The sequence below is a fragment of the Annulohypoxylon truncatum genome (genome assembly GCF_022578515.1).
Source record: "Annulohypoxylon truncatum strain CBS 140777 unplaced genomic scaffold F4807scaffold_8, whole genome shotgun sequence".
NCBI lineage: Eukaryota > Fungi > Ascomycota > Sordariomycetes > Xylariales > Hypoxylaceae > Annulohypoxylon > Annulohypoxylon truncatum.
This window is the reverse complement of record NW_025953794.1, coordinates 120,264-144,729: the sequence shown is the minus strand read 5'-3', so window position 1 is coordinate 144,729 and position 24,466 is coordinate 120,264. Positions and strand designations below refer to the sequence as shown.

Here is a 24,466-nt window from a genome sequence, read left to right as displayed (position 1 = left end):
CAGTCGGTATAGGTAGTTTACGTATGCTAATGAGGCAGCAGAGGTCAGACTTACTAAATTCCCTATAGACGAGGCGGTATTCCCATCACTGCGTATCGTAGGGCCGAATTCAACTTGGGAGGCAGTTGTATTTACGACGAAACATAGTATCATGAGTATATTGAGTAGTATCCGTTGTTCTTTTGCGCAGTCATAATGTTTTAGAGTGTAGTAGTCACATCACTTCATCTGGCATTCTGCTGATCTCGATATCACCCAAATACTATATATGTAGGTACATAAGTAAGCAACGTAGCGAGGAATCCTTTCCAATTCACCAGTCTCTCTCCCCTTGGCGCTACGACACTATCACGTTCCGCGGGTTACTTGCCTTACACACGTATTGTTACCGCGTTATGACCCAGGCCAGCACAGATCCCAAGGATAGGCATGTAACCTACTAATCCGCTAAATGTAACCCCATGATTACCACAAGCGGGTATCCAGCTTGCTCCATAGCCGTATCTAGTCTCGTCACGATACAGAGGAAAAGGGGAAAGAAAAGAAAATACAACCCAACCATGATCGTTATTTTCTACGCAGCTACGTAGCTTACCTACTTTTCAAATTGCCCATTGCATAGTAATTGCGGCGCTACGGGCCTATGAGAGCTAGACAATACGTAGTTGAGTGCCTATTCCATAGTAGCGTTTCGTAGATCACGAACCTAGCCCTAGTCGGTCGCGTGGTAGATGGAGACGAGATGGGGCTTGGCCATGCCAGGCATTTTGAGGCTTTGTGTGGGGGGCCCAGTTGTAATAAGGAAGATGCGAATTCCTCTTCCGTCGGAAACTTACAAGGACTGGCCCGAATTGGCGGGGGGCTAGTTGATGATTTTCATCAGTAATGCTGATCACGCTGAGATTAGGTGCTGGCGTTGTTGGCACGTCCATACCTACCCTCGTAATTTTTGTACCTTTAATTACAAAAAAATATTCCCTACCTATCCAGCCTATCCTATTATTTTTATTGCCTTTTCCTGCGTTACCGCGCCCGCAGGTGGGATGGCAGACGCTTAAAGGTTCGTATTTTTACATTTTGCAATGCTTGGTACTTTAACACGTAATGTGCCCCCCCTTTTTCCTTCCATCGTGATATGTATTTTGAGGCTCTCAGAAATCCGGTAACAAAAATATCATATATCATAAATATTTATGAGTTGAGTCACGAGTTGATTTCCTATAATGAATCAAGCTACAGAAAACATGGTGCCCCTCGATTCCTGGAAACCGTTGCACACTTCCCAAAGCGTCGGGCTTCGCGGCGGCAGGCGAGCACAGTAAGCTCTGTTGATCAGATCCTACAGATCACACCCTTGTCTGCCGCAGCCTCGGCCCTTGAATCCTATTCGATCTCAACGTCTCTCCATTAACCCGTCACCAATGAAGCAGTCCTCTGTCCCCCCAGCCTACAGATGGCCGGTTACCTGCCCTAGCTATCGGACGTCTACATTTTCGGCTTTCCATATCACCTGTTCATTGGGATCCCAATTCATTGGATCTCGCTGGCATTCCCCAAGTTGAGGCAGACCAATGGAGGGCCCGTCGAAATCATCGTAGCTCCAAAGAGGCAAATGTGCCCGGCAGGACACAGCCAGCGGCGAACACATCGAGTTACATTATCGACTGGCACGACATATCACCTGATGTGAACAATTCGCATCTTCCTGCATTGGTCCCGTAGGTAGGTTATCTATAACCCAAGGATCTAAGCTTAGGTCGGTTCCCAGGGCTGCGACCGGACTGTAGGGTGGTAACAGACGTACATCCGCGGTATTACGCCTGTACGCTTTCTGGCTTTTTTTTCCCTCGATTAATTAACACAACGCCGACTGATCTTCCATGGCATGCATCTGGATTATCCGCATTTCCCGTCCTTCTGGGACGAAGCATGTCGTAATCCTAACATGGACTCATTTACGACGCATCACCCTTGACTAGGTTTCCATTGGGTCGGTTGGCTATTCCGCTGACACCGCCTCCTACTGCATTTCGCGTTCTGTAGGTTTTCTCGATCATTCATTCTGACATCCCACCGATATTACTGTCTATTAAGGACTTATTACAAACAACTAAGGGGTCTTTAACGAGTAACTGGAGGTTGGGTTGCATTTGGCGTAATTACAGAGTTCCTTGCTAATGATGCTTTATACATATATAGGTAAATATACTATATATGAGTAAATATATATCTACTTGGCACGTCTTTTCTTGGGATCGCGAACTGTAGGTTTGTTAATAATGAGTGTATATTGCCTGTCCATCTATGAGAGCATCGCATATGTCATTAATATTCCGAAGACCTCAATGCCGGTGGGTCAAGTCTGATTAGTTCCTTATTTAGGAACCATGCCCCCCCTTCCATCATCGTTCATCGACGATGGCTTTGGGAACTGGTGTCAATTTGCAAGCAAACTCGCCGGCACTCGTGATCCACCGCTTTTTCTGCAAGGGGTTTTGTAAGGTCGACGCCTCAATGCTGCCCTGCATCGGGAACTACTTTCGGTTGAGATGATCGTCAGGATCCTCCAACCCATCCAGGGATTTTCGAAGGTCGCTTAGTCCACGTAGAGATCCGATGACCCAGGGCTATGTGCAGCAGCCCATGCTCACCGGCCAGAACCAGCTAAGCAGCTGCTATGCTAGCGCAAGCGAAGAGAAAGCGGGAATTTATTAGACAGCAGTCTTACGAAGAACGTCTGGTTGTCGAATTCACGAGTGGATCTCTAGCTATTGCTAGCTACCGCTTTTATCAAAGATAGTTCATAATGTAGAAATGTCTTGCATGATGGTAGTATTAAGTAGGATACTGGTCCCCAACCAGCGCATAAGATTGTCAATCACTATTAACTGCTAAGCTGCTAGCGTCAAACCACGCAGACACCCAGACTGCCAGACTACGTTTACCCAAGCGCCGCATAGCGCTGTCAGGACTTTACTCAAGGTGTCCTAGTCGAGTATGATTAAATCGACTTGGACCTTGTTTGGCGTAGCATTTCATTGGCATGGCTAAACCCGAAACAACGGATTTTGTCCTAAACCCTCGACGAGCCAACCTTGGACTACGTCACCTGAAGATCAGTCGAAACGAGAAAGACGCTTGTTTGTTAAGCGTAGAGATGGTCTTGAATGGTCTAGACCTCGGTAGTTTCGGGCGCTTGTGAAAGAGTAATGGGTAATGGGTAGTATCACGTTTTCGAGGTTGCCTTGAAGGGAGTATGTAGGTAGGTACTTGGTATGAAACTTTGAGCCTCAGAATATTTTTATTTATCTATGTGGTATGCTGAGGTGCATGCTTGATAATGATCATAATAATTATAATAAAAATATCGATAAAATTTGATTGGCCATGAGTATAATTCATGCTATAAACCTACGTAGGTTCATGGTTATATGGAGGTATCAATGAGGGCCTTACATAAGCTGAAGGGTTGCATCAAACCTTAGAATCAATATTATCGGTAATAATGGGTATACGTACCCCATACAGTACTTCGCTACTTCGATACGTATCAAATCAATAATGTACGTACATCTCATAAGAATCCCTGCAACACATCCCCCAAACGCAAGAACGCGGATCAATTGCAGATAGACCCACACCACCGACACAGGCGCTGGAATTTCCGATGATCCTAGCTCTCTCTCTCTCGGACCCACTCCTTCCTTATTCGTTCTCTAACTCTTTTGAGTCTTTTGAAATCTTACCTACGAGGCAAGTACCTATATGTACGCACACCTAAGATTTCTTCATCCCTTCACCATTCTCGCGTCACACGTCACCAACGACAACGACGAACACGTTAGCCTTCTTCCACGCGGAGTCCGCTCATCTCGGCCGATACCACGGGCACTTACTTATCCGGGCAGGTCCCGGGTCAGCACGGGAAACTAAAGTTATTATGGTCGACTATCATCTTATTATCCCTCAGTTAGGTAGTCAATTAATCGATCTCAGTCCAGTCGAGTTAGTCTGACAATTCATAACTGACTAACTAACTGACTAACTGACTCGGATCACGAACATAATCAGGTCATCTTCGTAAAATTCCAAAAGTACGAGGGCATCGCGAGCTTGGCGTCCCCGATGCTAACACGAAAAACCGGTGAACTTCGGCACAGTATCATATAATGTTTAGCCAGCAACGCCGTTGTTCGGGGATTGCTCTAGTAGTAGATGCGGCCGCTCTTACGGATCTCCATTCCGGGGCATCTATCGACTACATTAGCGTGAACTGCAAAACAACACATCATATCGGCCGGCAAGTCTTTCTTCAGATAGTCTCGATCTAATCCGTTACAATCGTACGTTTTCTGCAGACCTAGCTTCGAGCCGTCGAGGTGGTCAGCAGCAGCATAATGACGGTCATCATCACTAGGCATTACCACTATTGCCAGCCTAGGTACCTATCTAGGCAGTCTAAGGTACGTTATAGCGCAGAAAGCTAAAGAGCGGTCACTATAAACCTCGAGATCTGCAACCATCTTGGTTTTGAGCTCTTGGTCCCTTCCCACAGGGGAGAACCAACGCCTTAGTTTCCCCGCTCCCCACGGGTCGGTCGCCCAGGTTCCGACGATGCAGACGATGCAGACGATGCAATCCAAGCAGTCCAGTCAGCGTTGTAGCCGATGGTACTGAGTGGTTTGTGTCGCCTCGTCCCGGACCTGCCAACGTGGCGAGCGGGAACAAGCAGCAATAGCCCGTGATCTCCCAGGTCACAGGACTTGGTGCGTGCTGCTCCGTCCTGCAACCCGAACACGTAGAAGGACCGACTCAACTATCACCGTCCGAAAACGTAGACTGCCTAACTGCCAACAGAGTAATATACCTGTTTCTTGCACGGAGAAGTCCGAATCCCCAGGAACGCGCAAATAGGGGACCTTCTCCGCTGTGGGTTTCTTTCTAACCCGACATTTGGTCCCCCAGCTATCTTCTAAGCACCTTGATCTGATGCCGAACTAGTTAATCGGCGGTGATGCTGGCGATAACCATGACTTTACGAACACCCAGGAGCGTCTTCTCCCCTAGCACATACTACTAAGACCGATCAATCTCATCCAGCACAAGAAAGGAAGGACAAGGGGGTATCGTGGCCCTATGTTTCGTCATCCACGGCTGGAGATCTACCCGTGCCAGGGTTATCTATCTAAACCTGGTCATCTGGGTACCTAGGAAAGCGGTCTGGCACAAGATCGCCTTCGGGAATATCCACCGCTTTACTAATACCCGTACCATTATTTGCATTGACGGTGAGAGTTGCTGACTCGCACTTCTAAGACAAGTCTATTGTCGAACACAATAGTCTTTAGGAATCTGGTCGGCGACACGTCAAAGAAGTCTGCATTAGCAACCAACCCCAGAAACCACGAAATGATATACGAACTGTGCATCTGGGTCAACTATTGCCTGCTAGAACACACATACTCTCGTCATGCAGTTGTGCGAGTGCTTCGCTGCGGTCTCATACAATGGTCCAGCAAAATAGTCTCAGCATAGCAGGTCACTGTTTTTCATTTCTTTAGATCCCATCTGCTATTTCATGCGATATACACATCTCAATCACTCAACGTCAGACAGCTTGATACTCGAACGATGAATAATAACAGAAATTCATTCTTCAAAAGCATACAAATCCATGTTCTCCATGATGGTTTCAGCCCTGCTAACCTAAGCTTATATCCCCTGCCTCAGATCAATGCGGGATTCGCTTAGCTCGAATGGCTGGTTCCGGCCACACCGTTTTTTTCTTCTTCGACGCATGAAAGACTGGACCATGGTTCTAACAACAACGTGCTGTGCCGAGAGGCGGAAGAAAAGGAATTTACCGCTCCCTCGATATTCATGAGGCTCTCGTTTAATGATCATTAAAACTTTTGTGGCGACGAGGGGGTCCCCCTGCTGCGATCTTCCCCAGGGATGCCTCACACTCCAGCCGTCGCAGATAACGCGGATCGCCAGTCGTCCGGAAACGCGTGCCCCAACTTTAGAGTCGTTTCACCACGAAAGAGCCTCACGAGCCGTGACAACCGAACGAGAAATCGATCCCTTCGAGCCCGCATGAAATCTGGGGCGGCTGCCGAACGACGTCAGCTCACCAGACACGATATCCGTCTTGTCCGTGCACACTTGATATTCGTGAAGCTCATCGGAGTTAGCGATGTGGTTGCAATATACCTAGACAACGAGATGTAATATTGCTGCGGTGGTACGACAGTAGACGATTAGTATGTTTGGCGGAATGGAACTTGTTCGGCTACTGCCTATGCATGAATTCGTCGATGACAACCTGCGAAGAAACTCTTAACCCGGCAGACGATAGTTGTCATGCAAGATTTTAGATGTTTCGGACATCTTGTCAAGTACATCACGCTTAGGTAGGCAAGCATGGGCACTTGCTTGGTAGGCTTGTCTGGCCACGGATTCGGCGGATGAATAAGGTACCTAAGAAAGTGAAAGCTTACGCACAATGTCGCTGTGGCCTATACAGGGCATCTTGTTCATAGCGTGCCATCGTTCTGCTTCGCGACTTGATGCTCTTTCTAGCGATAAGTAACGATACGAGACCCATTATATGACCTAGACGATTACTATAGCCACCTCAAAGCTAGGGGCAGGTAGGTTATATTAGATTCGAAGCCAAGGTGATAATGTTCAGCTACCTAGATATACATTATAACTCGGTTCTGCGTTATCCTAGCTATGTGTCTGGTCAATAATCACATGATAGTCCATATGCCCAAATCAATTACACGATGCCTAGGTACATATCACAATAGAGTCAATAGATTTCATCCAACAGCATCATCCCCAGTCAGTAGTTCTGTTCGTCGTTCCAATATAATGTATCATGGAAAATCCTAGATGTCATGCTGTCAGTCTCCGGCCTAATACTCAATTTCAGCAGCATCGCAAGAGCACTGCCGCGAGAATGAAGGGGTGGCAACTCCCACCCTTATGTACCTGTGTGCTAACAGAATGAATAAGACGTTAAAGGAAGGGGAAGAAACCTACTCAGGACCGGTAGAAACCAAATCCCAACCGAAAGTCAGCTTGATAAACTGAATTAGATGACTCGCCACCTTGATGGCGCCGACATCTGTCGGGTGCCACTGCGGCCCTATATCATTGTGCTGCACTATAAGCACATGGAAATCAGTTTCTGGTTTTCTGAAGAACGGCTAGACTAGGCTCTAGGGTTGAGAAACACATACAGATGCCTTTGGTACTGAAGTAGTGCACGAAAGACTTGCTAGGTGTATCGAGCGTCGTCGTGGTGTTCGTCGTTCCATCCCAGATGGCCGGTTTAGACAGGTACTCGTCCGAGTTGAAGTAGGCCACGATGTCCTTTAGTTCTTGCTCGTAGCCTAAGTCCTGCTGGTAACTGTTTCCATAGGGATGAAATCCCATCCACAGTTGCTAAAGGATGACTTTTTAGCGAAATGCTTGTTTTCAGTGACAGGGGAACGAAAAAGGGGCTGGTACCATCACGAGGACTTGCGCTTCGGGATACTTCCCATGAACGCCCTGGATCAACTTCTTGTATGCGTCAACATACGTTTCCGTACTGACGTGGTTTTCCGTATTATTGTCGTTAGTCCCCAGATTGATAATAACAATATCGGGAGTTGTCTCCTGTTTGTCGAAATCCCATGTCTCCGGCTCGTCTATCGCGCAAAAGGAGGTGAGTCAGCTTAGACGACAGTTTGACAAGTTTAAATTAGTAGCATACCTCCCCAAGTTTGGCTCGCCCTCCAGCTCGTGTCAGATGTGTAAAACCACTGGTGGCTTTGCCCTCGCGGATTACCCCAGCAGTCTTGGTCCGAGACGCAAATGCCTGGATACGCCGTGACATACCACTCAGTATCACCTAGACCAGCACCGACACCGTAGGCAAAGCTTGAAAGACCCTCGTAGCTCGTGTACATGCCTGATGAGAGACTGTCCCCGATGAACTCAACCGTCCGTTTATAAGGGGGGATTTTGATGAGTGACTCCCCCGAAGCGACGTGGACCTTGTCGATTTGCACGCCGTAGGCCCAGTTTGTCACACGCAGTTCAAATGTAAGCGGATAACCGGGAGACGTCTCGTTCACGCCGGGGGTTTCAGGGGAGACGAGTAGGTGCGTGGCTCCAGCGGTCACGTTGGTATAGGCCCAGTCTAGCCCACCGATTCGGTAGCCGATGAGTGTTGTGTCCGTAGTTAACTCTCCGAATGTGATGGCTACCGTATCTCCCGTGAAGCCGAAGACGAGTCCGGGAGCTCTATGTCAACCGTTTCATATTTAGGTTCTTCATCTTATCTCGAGGTTGACAGTAACAACTTACGACCACCAAGACACCTTCTTTGAGTCCCATCTCCCCTTGTAAGATAATTCTGTAGCATTAGCATCGTATGTCTGGAATTCGTACGAGGCGATGTTTATTCTGGTGTCAGGGTAATCCGTGACCCTGACTTGGCCATTCTGGAGGATTGTCCCTACAGCCATGGAACTCAGGCTTAGAAGACAGGAAAGATTCCATTTGGGTAACATCTTCGTGTAGCTCATTACACATTTCCCTCATCTCTTGGGCTAAATACGTAAGGGTATGAAGAAACGACATGACTTTATATGTGTATGATCTATATGATGCCGCGATATGAGCGCTTGGAAATCCATGGGTCTTTCGACTCCTCCCGGTTCTCTTTAGGCCCTCGATCCCGGAAGGAGATATGGCAAATCTCCTAAATTTCTTCATCTGGATGTCGGAGTAATTGGGTGGTATAGCTTACGACGGAATGCTCTTCCTATCTATTGAGACTCTGCATATGGTGACGCTAGGAAAATAAGTGAGATCTCTAGATCTAGGTAACTTAGCCAGGCACCTGATGTTGAGTATAGCGGAGGATGGATGTCCGGTTCTGGATCAGGAATTCCAGACGGAGTTGCGCTGCTGCAATGCATGGTAGATCACCACTAAGGTACCTTGTATGCAGAAAGAACTGCAGATGCGATGCAGGTTCCAACCGCGACCGCGAGGCTAAGCCAGCCTAAGCCGTATATGCTATAGCACAAGAAGACAGGTTCGAGACAAGAGAGTTGAAGATATCTTAGCTGGGTTAGGGTATGTATAAGTATGTGTTAAGTCGATGAGGCTCAAGTTAGTCCCTCTCAATATTGCATTGTGTATATTGGATACATAGGTAAGTAAACTAAGTTCATCCGTAGTGTCACTGTGACGTACTAGGTAGATTATGCTATTGAGCATTATATTGTACACTGTTTATACGATATGGCTAGGTATTCCAATTGCTTACCGATGTTTTAGCGTCCTTATCTCTTTTCCAGCGGTGTGTGTTTGGGCTTTTTTCCCCCAACTTTTACCTCTTTTACATCTTCAAACCAAAAATTCTATCAACTATATTTTATTTTATCTCTCCGAAGGCGTCCAAGTCATTGGATGTTCTACTTCGATGAAGAAAGAGATCTAGTGATAAAACTTCAATTATGAATTTCCAGGACTTCCTGAACTGTTTGATTCTCGGAATTTGAAGCTTGAAACTTACGTGAAGACTTATCTTTTCTCACATTCATATTCACACATTCACTCATTCACATACACTCATTGTTGGGAACACAGATTTACCTACTCACATAAGCGCTAAAACCACCATACGATCCTTGCCCCTTTTGATGTAGGGGAACGTACCACCGGTCTCAGTCAGTAGGCGTGTTGTAACAATAGAAGAAACCAGCAATTCGGCTTTAGTGGACCACCGGTCCTGAAATTCCTGAAATATTCGGCATCCGCGCGTGTCTCTAGGGATGCTAATCTGGAAAAGGTCGATATATTTTCACTACGACCTATGATAGACCTATGATATCTCCCAGATATCCGGTACCCTGGTTTTCCGCACCGCTTTCTGCAAGCCCCGCCTGTTCCCCAGGATTGTGTGTGTGTGGCATTCCCAACTCGTTAGCTTCGTCTACGAAACTAGTTGAAGCTCTTTAAATTACCTCATCAACTCGAAGGTAGCTAAAGTCTCCAAACCCCCGGGGTCCTGGAGATAGCAGAAAGATAGCCAGGGTAACACAAATCATCATCGGACGAAGTTGTTCATTAACACGGCCACATAAAAAATAGCTGATGACGTTCTGCCTTTGCGGGGGAGAAAGAGACTACTGCAGCTGACCGCCATTGCTGCAGCTTTGAAGGATTCGAGATTCGAGATTGCGCCGAGGAAACGAGGAAACGAAACGGGTGTGGTAGATACTTCCTAGGACCTAGGTAATAAGGGTTAAGAAAGAGTAGGTCGTTTGCCGGTTGTATCACCAAAATTTCGAAAGAACCTGGATACAGGGTGGTCTTCAGGGTGTTCTTGGGTGCCTTCAGGGTGCCGTCCAAATTCAGCCGTCCATCTCCCCTCCATCTTTTGTGCGAACCCTGCTCCGGGCCAACCCTTATCCAGCTTCGAGAATCACCAAAGAGTCCGTCCGGCCGAACTTCTAAGACTTCTCGAAACTCTCTTACTTCCCTTCTCCCTTTCCTCCCTCTCTCACCACCTCAACCTTGCTATCTTACCATTGCGTCGGGCTTCCATACTGCCTTTCGCCATCTCGAGACAATGAAGCCGCGCGCCGCGGCCGACTCGACGCTTGTCCAAAGTGTGTCGCAACCTCTTTCGTGTCTGTGCCAGAAGTACACGACGTTGCATCCGAATCCGAATCCGCCCCGCTTACCACCGCCGTTCTATTACCCCCTGCTCTACCGACGCTACACAACGCTCGATTCCTAGCAAAAAGTTGCAGACGCCGACGCAGACTTAAGACGCAGGAGCAAGATTTCGCGCGCCCTCATACGGCAGAGCCATGCCGTCCGCAGAGCCCAGTACCGTCGAGGACACGCAATTGGGCCTGACCGATGAGGAAATAAATCTTCTTCGCTATCACCAAGCTCAGGCCGGTTCCTCTTCTTCGCGCGCCGCTAGTCGCGCTTCATCTCAAGGTCGTCTCCTCCTCGACAGTTCTAGTCTTGCTGCCCTGGCACGACACCTCGACCGCTTGCTGCACCAGATACAACAACGCATCGAGTACCTCAGCGAACAGAGCTCCGTCGTGACTATGCAGCAGTATGATCACGCAGGCAACCTGGTGGATAATGCCGATGCTGAAATTGCGCGCTTCCAGGGTATAATGGCTCAGATCGACGAGCTTGAGCTCGACTTCGATCGCATCGCCCACATCAGAGATATTGTGAGGGATTATCGACAACGAGTCGAAAACCTAGAACGCGAACTAGAGAACTCGAGTTCGTCGCGTCACGAACACCACCATTCCCATCGCCATAGCCATTCACATCGACACGAGGCTAGCTCTTCCAGCCGTCGACATAGACATTAAAAACGCGACAAAAACGGAGAAAAATCTAGCTACTGTTCTGGATTAGTGTGAGACATGATTCGGCCTGTAAAAGAAAGGGGGGCGGAGGGGGGAAGGATGACGGCCTACCAATTCTAATCCTTATAATGGAACACTGCCTCTGGACCGAGATCGAGGAGGTGGAAAATGCTATTTTGCGGCGAGATAGAAATAAAAGGTCACACGACCACGGGAAATAACCGAGTGAAATCTGCCTTGGGCACGTCGGCGGGATAACACAGCACCGCCTATTGGAGGAGATATCGAAGCATGTTGCTTCAACAGAGTGAATGTCCCTGCCCTTCATGGCTAACAGGTGCAATTGGGGGAAAACAAAACGTCCAAAATTCTCATACCATTTTTAATCGAAGATGAAAGGAGCCTCGCGGCTGGACAAGAAGCGGATAGCCTCACGGCTTACTTTTTGGGACTTTTTACGGCGTTGGTGTTTTCATTTTCGTTCTTCTAATACCCTCTTCACGAGATTGGATACCTATTCTACTTCCAGCGAGCGAGCGAGCGGGTCTACATTATTGTGTCTACCACTTTCATACTATTTTCTTCATTTTGTAACGGAAAGATACCTCTCAAGTTGGCCATGTTTATCTTATTCTTTTGTATCATTAAAAAGCAAAAAGCACCACGCTTCGTGGGCCATTATCAAACCGGATTCGATGACGAGCAAGACTCTGGGAGCGGAGGCGAATTCATACATTAGCGAAATGATTTGTCCACCACCCGAGCCCTTATGTGTGTTTACTACTGATCCTTCTTTGACTTGGTGTGGCAGACTTCTCGAACTTTGGGTGTTGGTTGATGTCGTCAGCCTAGGTACTTGCGATGACCAGGGTTCGAATCTAACCCATGGGGGTTGGCCGAAAAGCCTCAGGTGCGGGAATTTATTTAACGAATATGATGTGAACGACTACGTACTTTGATACCTTGGTGTCATGTTGAAAAGACTTTATGAGCAGGAATGTGGATGTGGGATGCGATACGAACTGACATAATGCTCATTTGTCCGTTTCGCACGGCTTGCTTCTAGATCCGAATGAACCGAAAGCTGAGCATCCCTCAGGGATGTCTTAGTGTGTTGGGATGAACCAACAGTAGCCTGATGCTCTTATGATATCAAACATTGGAAGAATTTTCAAAATTGTCGCGCTCATAAATGATGGCGTGGATTGGTAGTGTTTTCGTTATCAGGTATGCTACCAAGAAGTAAGAATAGAAACTACCTGGGCAAGTCGAAAATGCCCCTAGGATAAGATAGATGTTCTTCAAGTGTACGACTGACTAGATTTCCACAAAATAAGTCATGGCCATGGCCATACGGTGTATATCTAAGGTCAACCATTTGTCTTTCGCTCTACTCCCTCGTAATGCTGCCCCCCCACCCTTATCACTGTACTAGAACTAACGCGCCTATAGAAGCATCAACGAAGTCCATAACATCTCAGTACTCGCAAGAGTGACGAGATCAAGTGCTCCCAGTGCCCTCCATGTTGCCGACCAGTCACTATATTGAACATCCCTTGTTTGCCCTTATCGTAGAAATGAATTGAACGCGTACCGCATGAGAAATCGAAGTTTTGAGACTGTTCAGGGGGGAAAGGCCCTAATTACGGCCCCTCCTATCATAATATAGGCTCAATGGAGGGGAGAATAATGAAGCTGTGTGAAGAGCCCTGAACTCTATATCAAGGACCGTGATATACACAGGTCTATAAACATAGCGAGTTGAACACCGATCCAACCAGATCTCCAACCGGTCAGGCTCACAATGGGCTGCTTATCTAAAACGAACTAGCATTCTAAGGCCTTCGAAATACCGCTGTTGAAGCATCTGTTCCTTTTATTGATCATTATCTCGCTGCTGAAGATACATCGCTCATACTCGATACTTGATAAAGCAGGACTTCCCTATATATATCCTTATAGGCAAAGTCATCGTTGTCTTGAAGTGTTGAAGGTTTCACGGACGATATACCCCCTATCCCCCCCTTAACTCGTTGTACGAGCCGCAATAGTCAAGAGTGCCTCAGTAATCCACGTATTTGATCATCCCCCTCACTTGTTCCGGCAACTCCTCCTCGGAAAGCAAGCCCATCTTGATACAGTCGCCTAGGAAAAAGAAGGCGCGTTCCTGGGCGTAAGCCAAGTAATCGAACTCTTCGCTCGCCTCGCCCTCTTCTTCCTCCGGCGCTGGTGGTGCGACTGCTCCTTCTGCACCTTGCTGCGTTTCTCTGCCGGCGGCGCTGGCATCGTCATCAAGCCCTGGTATACTGGTCTGCATGAGGCCCCACGCGACCCATTGTGCACTATTCGCTATGCGCCAGATGCGCGTCTCTTCCATGAGGGCCTCAACCTGGATTTCGGCCTCGCTCTCCCTCCTCTTCTCCTCCTCCTTCCAACCTCCAGGGGGCGCGCGCGAGTCCAGCATGAATTCCTTAATCGAGCTGGTCGAGCCCAAGCTGAAGGCACTGAGCCCGGGCGTACTAGGCTGTGGTTGAAGTGTCGGGGTCGCGAGAGGCGTTAGGTTCGGCGTCGACGCACCCGGGTGGGGGAACTCGGGCCGGTGGTTGACGTACACTTTGATGAAGCGACGTTGTTCTTCTGGCGTCGGATAGTTGGCTGTATTGCACGCGTGGGGCGCGGCCTCGTCGTGGTAGTTGTAGCACCACTCGGTGAAGTGATTGGCGAACTCAAGACCTCTCGTGTTGGCGCCCGAATACTCGAAGTCTATCACCACCAGCTGCTTGTGCTCATAGTTTGGTTGCAGCAACGGTGATTTCTTGTCGTCAGGCCTAACACGGAGAATGTTGCCGTATTGTGTCTGGTACGGGTCAGCGTAAGTATCATTTAAGAGATCAGAGCAGAGATTCTGTACTCACATCACTATGTGCAAATACGAGGTGATCCCTTATGACACGGGGACCTCCATAGTGTTCGTTCAAGAATTTCCGATATCTGTCTACCACTTTCTTGAATGTAGTCCATTCCACTCCGCACACAAAGCCTCTCTGGGTCCACACATCCGCCGGGCCCCTGAGGGCGCCAGTGTTGCCAGAGAGTACTTTTCGATCCAAGTACGTGGCCACACGTGAGACTCGATCGATCCATGTATCCCAATTCTTCAAGACCATTGGCCCACCATCCATTTCCTTATCCAGGAGTTCTATTCCGTCATGCAATTCTCTCATTCTCTTGGCGATTTGTTTCGACGTATCTGGATCCCTAAGCTCGGCTGCTGTAAGGGGTTCTGCGTTAAGATATTGCTCAAAGCGGCCGTTGGTGAATGTCCCCAGTAGGCGAGGGCCGATTTTCTTCTTGGCGAGTCTCCTGAGCACAAGCAACTCGTTTTGTCTGTCGATGATGTGGTCTGCTTGGGGGCCGTAGATTCTTAGAAGCAATTTTGCCGGTGCTCTTTTGCTTCCCTCTCCCTTTACCACTGTATCCTCTGGCGGGGACACAACATACACGGCGTTTGTCAAGGCTCCACTCAGCCGTGTTACATCAATACTCTCGCCGCTATCCAGAGAAACACGTCTCCAGCCTCTGAATTTTAGAGTATGCGCTAGCTTGATAATTTCATTTTTGAAACTGATCCAAGCTTTGCGCTCCTTTTCCGCTTTCTTGCTTAGAAGTGCTGCAAGGTCATCTGTGGAAGTAGGTTTCCCTCCGGAGTAACCCAAAGTCTTAGAGTTATCCAGAACCGCATCGCAGGTTGGGACGACAACAGTGCCATCGTGATATTCTGTATCCGATGAAACAGTTCGATGCATGGTAACGGATCGCCTCCTTTGGGACTTCTTCCCAAGTTTCGGGCTGTAGTGCGGTATCCCGTGCAGGCCCAAGTTGCTCATTCCGTCATCGATGATTTTCTGCAGCCTATCTAATGATACGTCGCTGGATTGAGAATCAATTGAGTATGCCCTATGCCTCTCTGGTTGTTGCTGTGTGTCGTCTTTGTCGGCATCATCCTTGTGAGATCTGTTCCGTCTCGAATGATGTCTCCTTGACCCTCTGTTTTCCTTCTTGACTCGTTCACGTTCCAGCCAATCATAGACTTGAGCAACAAACCTATCTACTTGGTGGTGGATATGATGGGAATGCGGTCGGCCACCTTCTTGTTGATGATTCATAGACGGGCTAGCTGTCTGGCTGCTGGATGGCTCTAGGCCATTCTGACTTAGGAGCGAAGATCTAGAAGAGTTGAACTCGGGCACGGGAGAACGGCCACTCAGACGTCTTGCAAGCCCAGCGGAAAACTGCCTCTTGGGAAGGACATCTTCTACGATTGGTTCGGGTTCGGCGATTTGCACAGCTGAGATGGAGTAAGTAAGATATTGTTATTAGATGGGGGAAATGCTTATGGATGAATGAGTGAGCTTGTAAGCTTCCGTGGAGGAACCTCTTTAACGTTCGTCTATACCTGAGTTGTAGGTATTTCTCGGTAGGAATAGTATAACTTCATAGCCGTGTTTGCTTCTTTCGGTCATACATGTACCCTCGAGTTTGGTAACATCGGTAACCTCAATATGCCTAGGGGAATGTCCCCTTATTTCAGGTTACGAGGAAGCGGTAGATATTCGGTCCACGTATGCAACGGAAGGAAGGCATACGTCACCATTCAGATGTCACGCGAGCATGTGTAACTTCGTGCGAGGGCAGGATGAAGTGGTTCTTGATAGTGGAAGGTAGAACGGAAACAAACAAACCAACCTTTGGCGCTCAGAATGGTATTCTGGGAGGATGGCCTCTCGGACTCATTGTCCTGCTTTAAAACGGGGCGGAGAGGAAGACCGTCGCCGGTAAGGTTCGGCGTAGATGAAGACATGTCGGTATTGAATATCCTCAAGAAATTGAGAGACAAGGAAACATGCGTCTATGTCATTGGAAGTAGCAGATAGTAGGACTCGTTAGATCGAATTATGTTACAATCTGTAATAGAGGCACGGGTTAGGATAATGGAGGATAAGGTAAGCTCGTAGCATTGAAGACACAGGTATGAGTGTGATTGTAGATAAGGTGTAGTTCCAAGTTGAGGTTGCTTGTCGAGTCGCCTGAGAACTGATAAGAAGTCGCACACCAAAGAGACAAAGATGTCGAAAAATATTGTCAAATAGAGTAACCCCACCAGCCCACTATCTAGGATGACAGGGTCCCTTGCAGTGGACGTTGCAGGGAAGGGTATCCTTAAGATAACCTTAAAATTCTTCGGGATCGCGGTTGCTCGATGAGATCCTAGAACAACTCCATTAATGCGTAACTAATCGAATTAAGCTTCAAGTTTGTATATTTAACAATACATTTCGAATTGAGGCTGAAGTTCCTGCTGTGATATCATATCTGCGAATCTTGAATGAGTTGGCTAAAACCTGGCATTTTGTCTGATGTATAAATGACACTAAAAGGTTCTAGAATCTAAGCTTGCTTGGCCTGTCAGATCTCTTTGTAGTAACACGTGCCCGGCCCAGATGACGTAAAGTATGCATCTTGAAGAATGTGGCTAATTCTTATACGCATATATATCATATGGCTTTAAACATGGTATGCGACAACTCTAATAGGGGAATAAACATATCAGGAGTGTTGTCTTTGAAGGTGAAGTAATATTAGATTCAATTGAACATGAGATAGATTATCTGAGTTTTGTATATAGTAAAAGACTATGCTAATAGAATATGCTTCCATATGATCAATCATATACGTAATTTCACTTACGAAGACATATATAACCCTTCTCCATCGAAGCTATACGCATACTCTATGTAAACTATGGGGATATCCCATAATCTATGTATCCCATTGCCCCTATCCACGGATCTACTCAGCAGCTCTTCATCTCAGTCATACAAGACAATCGATAGGACCATACCATCATCCCCTTATTCACACGACGCTCACCACGCCTCACGCGCCAACACCATATCCACAGCCTCCCTCACATCCTTCACAATCACATCCGGCTCATACGCCGGGCTCCCGCCCCTCTCAGGACTCCAAACGCCCGTCCTCACCAAGATCGACTTCCACCTCGTTCCCAGGGGCGACACGTACTCGTTCGCGCCGCGAATATCGCTCGCCGGGTTATCGCCCACCATATACACGCGCTTGAGCGGCTCCAGCTTGTCCGGGCCGTCCGCGCTTAGCATCCTCGCCCTGTGCGCGTTGAGCACGCGCTCGGCGAACCCGTACGTGCGCGCGTGCGGCTTCCCGATCGTCGTGCGCTCGAGCTCCGCCCTGCCGCCCGTGACCTCGTCCCACACGCCCGCGAGCGCGGCTTGGAAGGCGCCCTGCCCGAACCGCGGCAGCGGGTACGCCGCGCTCCAGAACAGGTCCGGGTTGCTGAAGAAGAGCGGCGGCTGCCCGTCGCGCTGCCACCCTTCGTTCGGCAGGTCCGCGTTCCCGTTCTTGGGCGAGTACGTGCCGAGCACGCCTTGCTGCGACAGGAGGAGGTCCGCGATGATTTGGATGTCTAGGGCCCAGTCGCGCGGGTCGTTGAACACGAAGATGGCGTCGATCTTCGGGTTCGGGGACGGTAGCGGCCGTGCTGTCGCTGCGTACACTTCTTTCATGAGAGGTTCGAAGGGCCAGATGGTCGGCTGGGCGGCGAGGATGTCCGCGGGAATGATGACGTTCTTGAAGCCGTATCTCTCGGCGATGTCCCTGCATTTAGCGGCGTCCGAGCCCGTGACGAGGATGTTCTTATCTCGCAGACCCTCGGAATTGTGGCCGTGATGCACAAGCTCCTGGAATGGCGTGTGGGACTGGACAAAGTTGTCCGTAGTAAGCTCGATACCGAGACGGTTACTTAGATCCTTCACGCGGTCCGTCTCATGCTTGCCCCCGCCATTAGTGAGTAAGATGAATGGGATGTTACGTTTCTGTAACTGCTTTAGAGCATATGTCGCGCCGGGTATCGGCTTCGCGACATGAAGAAGCACGCCATCTATACTATAAAACAAGTAAGCAGATATCCTTTATATGTCAGACTTTCCTTCTGCTCTCGAGGCAGGGAAGCACCCTATCGGACTTACTCAAAGGCAAAAGCAAAGGGTGGTGGTGGTGGTGGCTTGGCAGTGCCATGATCTATGCTGTATGAGCGGGAAGTTGTGATCCTAGTGGATATAGAAGACAATACGCGTCCACCAACATCAACGCCTCGTTGTCGCGCCAGGCCGCCGCCACTGACCCGAATCCGATTCAACGGGGTTGGAGTATGGTGGGGCCGTAGGATGCAGCCCGACGCCGCACTGCTGAGAGATGCGCCATTACGGAAAGCCTTCATGGTGAAGGTAAGGAAAAGGGGACTGTGAGTTGTATAATATCCTCTTCTTTCATGCTTTGCTTAGACGACTGATGTCGTCACGACTGCTTCATTCCTTAATAGTGGAGTTCGAGTTTTAAGTCGAGACTTAAGTCAATCGTCACAATAAACTGGGTAAGTGAGTTACTGGTGGGTAACGTTTTATCGGTGATAGAACCGGGTCTTATCGGAAATTCTGAGCTCCGTTCAACTCGATAAACCCCATTGATGAATTTTATCCGTGATGGTCGCCAATGGTGTTTGCTATTATTATGTATATACCTGCCTTATTCAACTTTTATCTTTTATAACATAACTCAACTATGGAAATGTCACTTTATTCAATGGACAGATTGAACAATTTCGAGGCATTTATGTTAAGACTGCCCATGGGTTTCCTATATACAAAAATCGCGTCCTCACACAATTTTGATATGTACATTAATCAAGAATATTCAAGTAGTAATATCACAGGTCGAGTGGGGGATAATACACGTTTTCTTATTCGATCATCAGCTCACCCCTATTTGCTCCAACCGCCTCTCCAATCCTTCACATGATCTAGAATGACCTTGGCCGCCTCCTCCGGGCTATGCTGTCTCCCCAGCGCCTCCACAAAGTCGCCCTCAGGGTCCATCAAGTAGAAGTAGATGCTGTGGTCCACTAGATAGTCCTGGCCGGGCTTCACATTCCTCGGCGTGCTAAAATAGACCCGGTACGCCTTGCACACGTCCTTGATCTGGTCGTACGTGCCCGTCAGCCCTATGAATTTCGGGTGGAACTCCGCCAGGTACGACTTCAGCGTCTTAGGGTCGTCGCGCTCGGGGTCACACGTGATGAAGACGGGCTTGACCTTGCCTGGCGCCTTCTCCTCCACCAGGTCGTACATGCGCGCCATCTTATCGAGCTCTTCGGGGCAGATATCCGGGCAGTGCGTGAAGCCGAAGTAGATCTGTTCCCAAGGAGATTATTAGCCTACGTCTCATCCCAAAACCTCCAATTCGTAAAAATACATCGAAAATAAGAAGGAAACGAAAGAGAAGGAGAGGAGCGTAAGGAAGACCAACCAAACTATACCGCCCCCTCAGATCCCCACTCACGAAAGGCCTCCCCTCCTGATCCACCAGCTCGAACTCGCCCCCGACCTTCGGCTTGCCGATGCCCTTGGCCGCCTCGGCCACGCGCAGGCGCTGCATGCGCTTCTTCTCGCTCTCGAAGTACCACACGAGGCCCGCGCCCGTGATCACGAACAGCAGGCCCGCCTTCCACGAGAACGGGCCGGTCCGGTACCTGCTGCGCGCCTCCTCCACCGTCTTGAACGTCTTGTACCGGCGCTGCTCCGCGAGCCTAGATGCAGGCGTGGGGGTGGTGTTGCCGGGATTCGCGATGCGTCGTTGGAAGGAGCTCGTCGACGGCCGTCGCGGGGATGGTGATGTAGTAGCTTGGATGGAGAGGAAGCAGCGGCACTGCTGAGGTTGAGCTTGCACTTGCACTTGAGCTCGAGGCCTGCTCTGTAGCAGAGATCGAAGGAGCGGCTTCGGGGCCGCTAAAGAGCGCGACATCTTAATTGTAGGCTGTGATGTGCGAAAGCTCTGGTGCTTAGGAATTGTGTGTATTCCGTCATGCCATCGAATGGGTTGGTCCCGGGCCAAAAATTAATTGTATGGAGCTTCAATGGCCGGGTTTGGGAGTGGAGCCAGATGCGGGGAATTCCGATACTATTGCTTACAGCTTTGGCTATTTCGTATATAAGAATATTAATATAAAGAACTAGCATTCGAACCTTCACATCACATTATGGATTGTGTTGCACTGCGCAACACAATCTAGCACAACCTCCTGGATAGGTAGGGAACAGCAGTTATGTTGACCTTACTCAGTACACATTAACCTTCAACTTCAAGCAAGTATTGCCACGCATGGCATCAATATAATCTGACGGGAATTGTATTCCCTTTTCCAGCATGTATTGGTTATAACTACACGTGCCACTGCATACACAGCTTCAAGGCACTGAGATGAGAGTCCCATCTCCCGCCGTCGACTTTTCTCCTCCCAAACCCCCGCGACATTATCAGAGTCGCAAACAACATAGCTCCTCCTATCTCGAATCGTTATGCACAGTCGAAAAGGGGGAACCCCACAAGAAAATGTCCATCGAATACCTTTCGTGAAGGTCCGGGTGAAGAAAGGAATAGGGGGAAGAGAACAAATGCCCAATACCGTTTTCTCGAAAATGCCATCAGAATGCCTGCCACCAAACCATTACCGTTCCGTAAACTACCTTCACACCTATTAGTGACGTCTTACAAGAAGCTCGTATAGCTTCATCCATCGTGTATTTTTTTTTCTCCATTCGACAATGCATTTGGTGCGCCCATGCCTTCTTTTAAAAGAAAAGAATTTTCTGGCGAACTAGGATGATATAAGGGTATCATTGCCGAATTGATTCAGGAATCTTGTCTTCGTATGCCAGTCGTATGCAACAAAAGCAGACTCAATACTAATCTCCAGAAACTTCCGAACGCCGCGCCTCGATCTTTTTGCAAACATGATGAAAGGTTCGATTTTATGTTGTATGTCGATTTCGGTAATGTTAGAATACGTTGTAGTTCGAACCTGTATGAAAAGAGGTGTTCGCAATTCTAAGGTCTGCTGACCTGACTCTGGCTGGCGCTCGTTCGGCTGCGTTCCTCTTCCTCCTCGAGCACGTCGCTCAATCGAGTCGGGTGGTGGTGACGAGGTCCCATGTCTCGAGCACCCGCATCGTCCCAAGGCGTCGTATAGCCCGCACCGCTATAATCCGGAGCCGACGAGTACTGCGGCTGATGAGTGCCGGAGGCGCCGGTCGGCTGGTAGACGCTCGGCTGCGTTGCCGGGGTCTCAAACTCTTCTGCTGCAACGTCAGAACGCTTCGAAACGGGGGCGTGCTCTGGAACATTGTGCTCGTGGAAGTCTCGGACGGGGCTTCTCGATGCGCCACTAGGTGCGCCGTTGGGCACGCCATTGGGTGCACCACTCATGCCATTGATGTACTGACCTTCGCTATAGGTTCCCTCCGAACCGTAGCTTTGCTGGTGGCGCACAGACGTGGGAGTCTGGTAAGTAGGGTTACCGCTACCTGAAGCTGCGCCTGGCTTAACTGCGGGAGCCTGAGTGTACTGGGCCCGAGCCGCCGACGGCGAGGTAGGTGATTGTGAGTACTCCTGGGGGTCGGGCTGGCCGTATGAACGAGGATCTCTCTGGCTGGTGCCACGGCCCATGCCTTGAGTCATCGGGACGACTTGGACACCGCCAACGATGGTGGGCTGACCAAGCTGCAAAGACATGGTGCGGTCTCGCTCCTCTTGCTCTCGCCGGCCAAGTTCTTCCCATGCACGTCGCGCCTCTTCCTTGGAAATGGTCAATTCTTTGCGCAACTCAGAGATTTGCTTCTGCATCTTAGAGCTGTCTTGGTTACGCTCGAGAGCTTCACGGATCGCGTCCGCCCGGGTTCGTCGCTCTTCCTCGAGAGCTGCCTCAAGCATGCCGGTAACCTCCTGAGAACGTTCGATGTCGGCGCGGGTATCAAAGAACCAGCGCTGGAACTTGCGTTCCGATGAAGCGCGTAGGCGCTGTAACTCGACTACAGCATGGAATAGGTTGGCACCTGCAGATGAAAGGTCCGTTACCTGCCGAGACAGCTGCGCAGAGACAGGGTCCTGATTGATCTCTTGCGCGTTTTGCTCCAGTCTACGAATCCAGAAGCTAGTGAGACCTTCCCAATGAGCCGACAGGGTTTCCCAGCGCTCAAATGCATGGGGGAACGAGTTTCTACCTCGTCCAAGGGCCGCAGATTCTTCGCTTAGCGGGGGAGGTAACTGCTGAGATTGGGTTACTGAAGGACCAGCCAATCCGGGACCAGAAGGGGCTCCACCAGCTCCTTGTGTGGAGGCACCTCGTGCGTGTCGTGCTGATTGCGAAGCCTGGGCCTGGGCCTGAGCCTGGGCCGTGGTGGGAATTCGAGTTTGTCCCGTAGGGCGGGAACCGTTGTCCGCGGTCGCACGACCAGCGGCGGGTTGCGCCGGTCGTCTTGTGGTAGGATCGGCACCAGTTGGAATAGCGCCACTTCCATAAGGACCAGCGCCAGCAGCAGTAGCTTGATGTTCAGCATCCTTTCGCTCTGCTTCTCGTCGTAACGCCTGTTCTTGCAAACGCGCCTCGGCATCTGCGTGTTCTCTCTCCATTCGCTGTCTTTCACGTTCTTGCTCCTCGCGCTGTCGCTCGCGTGCAGCCTCTCGCGCAGCTCTCTCTTGCATGATTACACGGGGACCTCTAATACCCGAAGGAGAGCCAACTGCCGCTCGTGCCGTGGTAGGTCGCACGGATGAGGCGCCATTGCCATTCGAGGTGGCAGGGCCTCGTCCTCCCATGAGATCGGACATTGGTGCGTATAGCTCGACAGGGTCGTCGCTAATCGGTTTGGGGCCGCGCAGTGTTTGCTCAAGAGCATACAATATAGCGCTATGAGTTTGCTTCGAGATACGAAGAGCCGGGTGCGGTTGGGGCCTACTCGCGTCGGTAGTAGATTGAGCGGTCTCGCGATGTGGTGAGGGAGGGCTAATCGAAGTCGCTTGAGAGTCGTCGCTCAAGTTTCCTTGCGAAAGTTGCCGTCTAGGAGGTTTCGGACGTTCTCTTCGAGGCTGCCGCTCAGTGCTAGCGAGAACGTATTGTCCTTTAGGACTGAGAGTAACGGTGACTTTGCCAATTGGTTGACGCGTCTGTTGCGCCTCTGGCTGAGATATGGGAGAAGCTGAGAAGCGCGGGGTCCTACGAAGCCGATGTATAGATGAAGGGGTGGCTGTCGATCTTCTATCTGGCGTAGTAGGTTGGGAGGGTTGCTGGTGAATTGCGCGCTGCTGGCGCTGGTATACTGAAGAAGGAAATTCGTAACGGTCGTGAGAAGGTGTTAAAGGCCTTTGTCCTGTCAACTTCGCTGTGGTTTCTCCAGCAGGACGAACTGAAGCCGAAGTAGACAATTTGAGAGATCACCACTGAAGTGGTGAGAGATCTCAGGGGACAAGGAAAGAAAAGAATTCGTGTATGTACTAGTAGAACAGCAAAACTTGCCAAAAAATAACACGTCTAAGCTAGGAGCTTGGCCTAGATTTGAGTGGTGTAGGTATGACAAAAATCTCCAGCTGCTACTTGGTTGGGTATATGTAAGATGGAGTATGTACGTGATTATGGATGGGTAGGGTGTCAAGGATTTGCACTTCTAGAGAGGGAAGCGGAAAACTCTCGGGCCCCTTCAGAAAGGCGAGGGAACCGGGAAGTATACAAGATTACAGAGTGGGTATGAGTGGTATCTTTAGGAGAGCATATGTAAGAATTGGTACACTTGACTGCCCAGGAAAGGGAAGCTGTTTGTGGTTGTTGCGAGGATGATGGGAAGGTCTTGGTGTTGTAAAGCGGGAGGCTGGGCTAATGTAGGAAAATCCGGATGGCTGGTTGATGAAATGATCGCAAAGACCATGGCTAGGAGACCAGGTCTGGTGAGAGCAACTGACGATAATCGAAGTCGTGTTCGAGTTCGAAAGTAAGAATATTCATCGGCGAAAGCTTTCGGTCTCTATCGTTTATATTTCTCTTGTTGTTGTCTCGTCTGTTCTTTAACCCTGGTGCCCGATGCACAACTCACATTACCACGCGACAAGTAAGAGAAAGCCAGCGGCGACAG

The 24,466-nt window shown here is 49.4% G+C and overlaps 7 protein-coding genes across 7 annotated transcripts; 2 read left to right on the top strand and 5 right to left on the bottom strand.

The window, feature by feature from the left end:
* Positions 1-6,540: 6,540 nt before the first annotated feature.
* Positions 6,541-8,833, bottom strand: F4807DRAFT_378250 (SGNH hydrolase-type esterase domain-containing protein). Its single transcript, XM_047995755.1, has 6 exons — positions 8,365-8,833; positions 7,769-8,301; positions 7,522-7,703; positions 7,251-7,455; positions 7,051-7,174; positions 6,541-6,896 (listed from the first exon to the last, which is right to left on the bottom strand). The coding sequence occupies exons 1-6, from the start codon at positions 8,583-8,585 to the stop codon at positions 6,851-6,853; spliced, it is 1,311 nt and encodes a 436-aa protein (XP_047856353.1). The 5' UTR covers positions 8,586-8,833; the 3' UTR covers positions 6,541-6,850.
* A 2,053-nt stretch (positions 8,834-10,886) lies between these two features.
* Positions 10,887-11,417, top strand: F4807DRAFT_458037 (uncharacterized protein; the record flags this gene model as incomplete). The annotated part of the gene is made up of 1 exon (XM_048001142.1): positions 10,887-11,417. The coding sequence occupies one exon, from the start codon at positions 10,887-10,889 to the stop codon at positions 11,415-11,417; it is 531 nt and encodes a 176-aa protein (XP_047856352.1).
* Positions 11,418-11,509: 92 nt separating this feature from the next.
* Positions 11,510-12,617, top strand: F4807DRAFT_378206 (uncharacterized protein). Its single transcript, XM_047995754.1, has one exon. The coding sequence runs from the start codon at positions 11,807-11,809 to the stop codon at positions 12,371-12,373; it is 567 nt and encodes a 188-aa protein (XP_047856351.1). The 5' UTR covers positions 11,510-11,806; the 3' UTR covers positions 12,374-12,617.
* An 859-nt stretch (positions 12,618-13,476) lies between these two features.
* Positions 13,477-16,275, bottom strand: F4807DRAFT_458036 (kinase-like protein; the record flags this gene model as incomplete). The annotated part of the gene is made up of 3 exons (XM_048001141.1): positions 13,477-14,271; positions 14,330-15,762; positions 16,161-16,275. The coding sequence occupies 3 exons, from the start codon at positions 16,273-16,275 to the stop codon at positions 13,477-13,479; spliced, it is 2,343 nt and encodes a 780-aa protein (XP_047856350.1).
* A 768-nt stretch (positions 16,276-17,043) lies between these two features.
* On the bottom strand, positions 17,044-18,947 carry F4807DRAFT_416546 (putative HAD superfamily hydrolase). Its single transcript, XM_047997135.1, has 2 exons — positions 18,479-18,947; positions 17,044-18,395 (listed from the first exon to the last, which is right to left on the bottom strand). Exons 1-2 carry the CDS (start codon positions 18,727-18,729, stop codon positions 17,342-17,344), a joined length of 1,305 nt encoding a protein of 434 aa, XP_047856349.1. The 5' UTR covers positions 18,730-18,947; the 3' UTR covers positions 17,044-17,341.
* A 52-nt stretch (positions 18,948-18,999) lies between these two features.
* Positions 19,000-20,489, bottom strand: F4807DRAFT_416543 (SCO1 protein). The gene is made up of 2 exons (XM_047997134.1): positions 19,815-20,489; positions 19,000-19,699 (listed from the first exon to the last, which is right to left on the bottom strand). The coding sequence occupies exons 1-2, from the start codon at positions 20,307-20,309 to the stop codon at positions 19,271-19,273; spliced, it is 924 nt and encodes a 307-aa protein (XP_047856348.1). The 5' UTR covers positions 20,310-20,489; the 3' UTR covers positions 19,000-19,270.
* A 903-nt stretch (positions 20,490-21,392) lies between these two features.
* Positions 21,393-24,262, bottom strand: F4807DRAFT_450556 (uncharacterized protein; the record flags this gene model as incomplete). Its single annotated transcript, XM_048000143.1, has 2 exons — positions 21,393-23,746; positions 24,133-24,262. 2 exons carry the CDS (start codon positions 24,260-24,262, stop codon positions 21,393-21,395), a joined length of 2,484 nt encoding a protein of 827 aa, XP_047856347.1.
* Between the last annotated feature and the right edge of the window lie 204 nt (positions 24,263-24,466).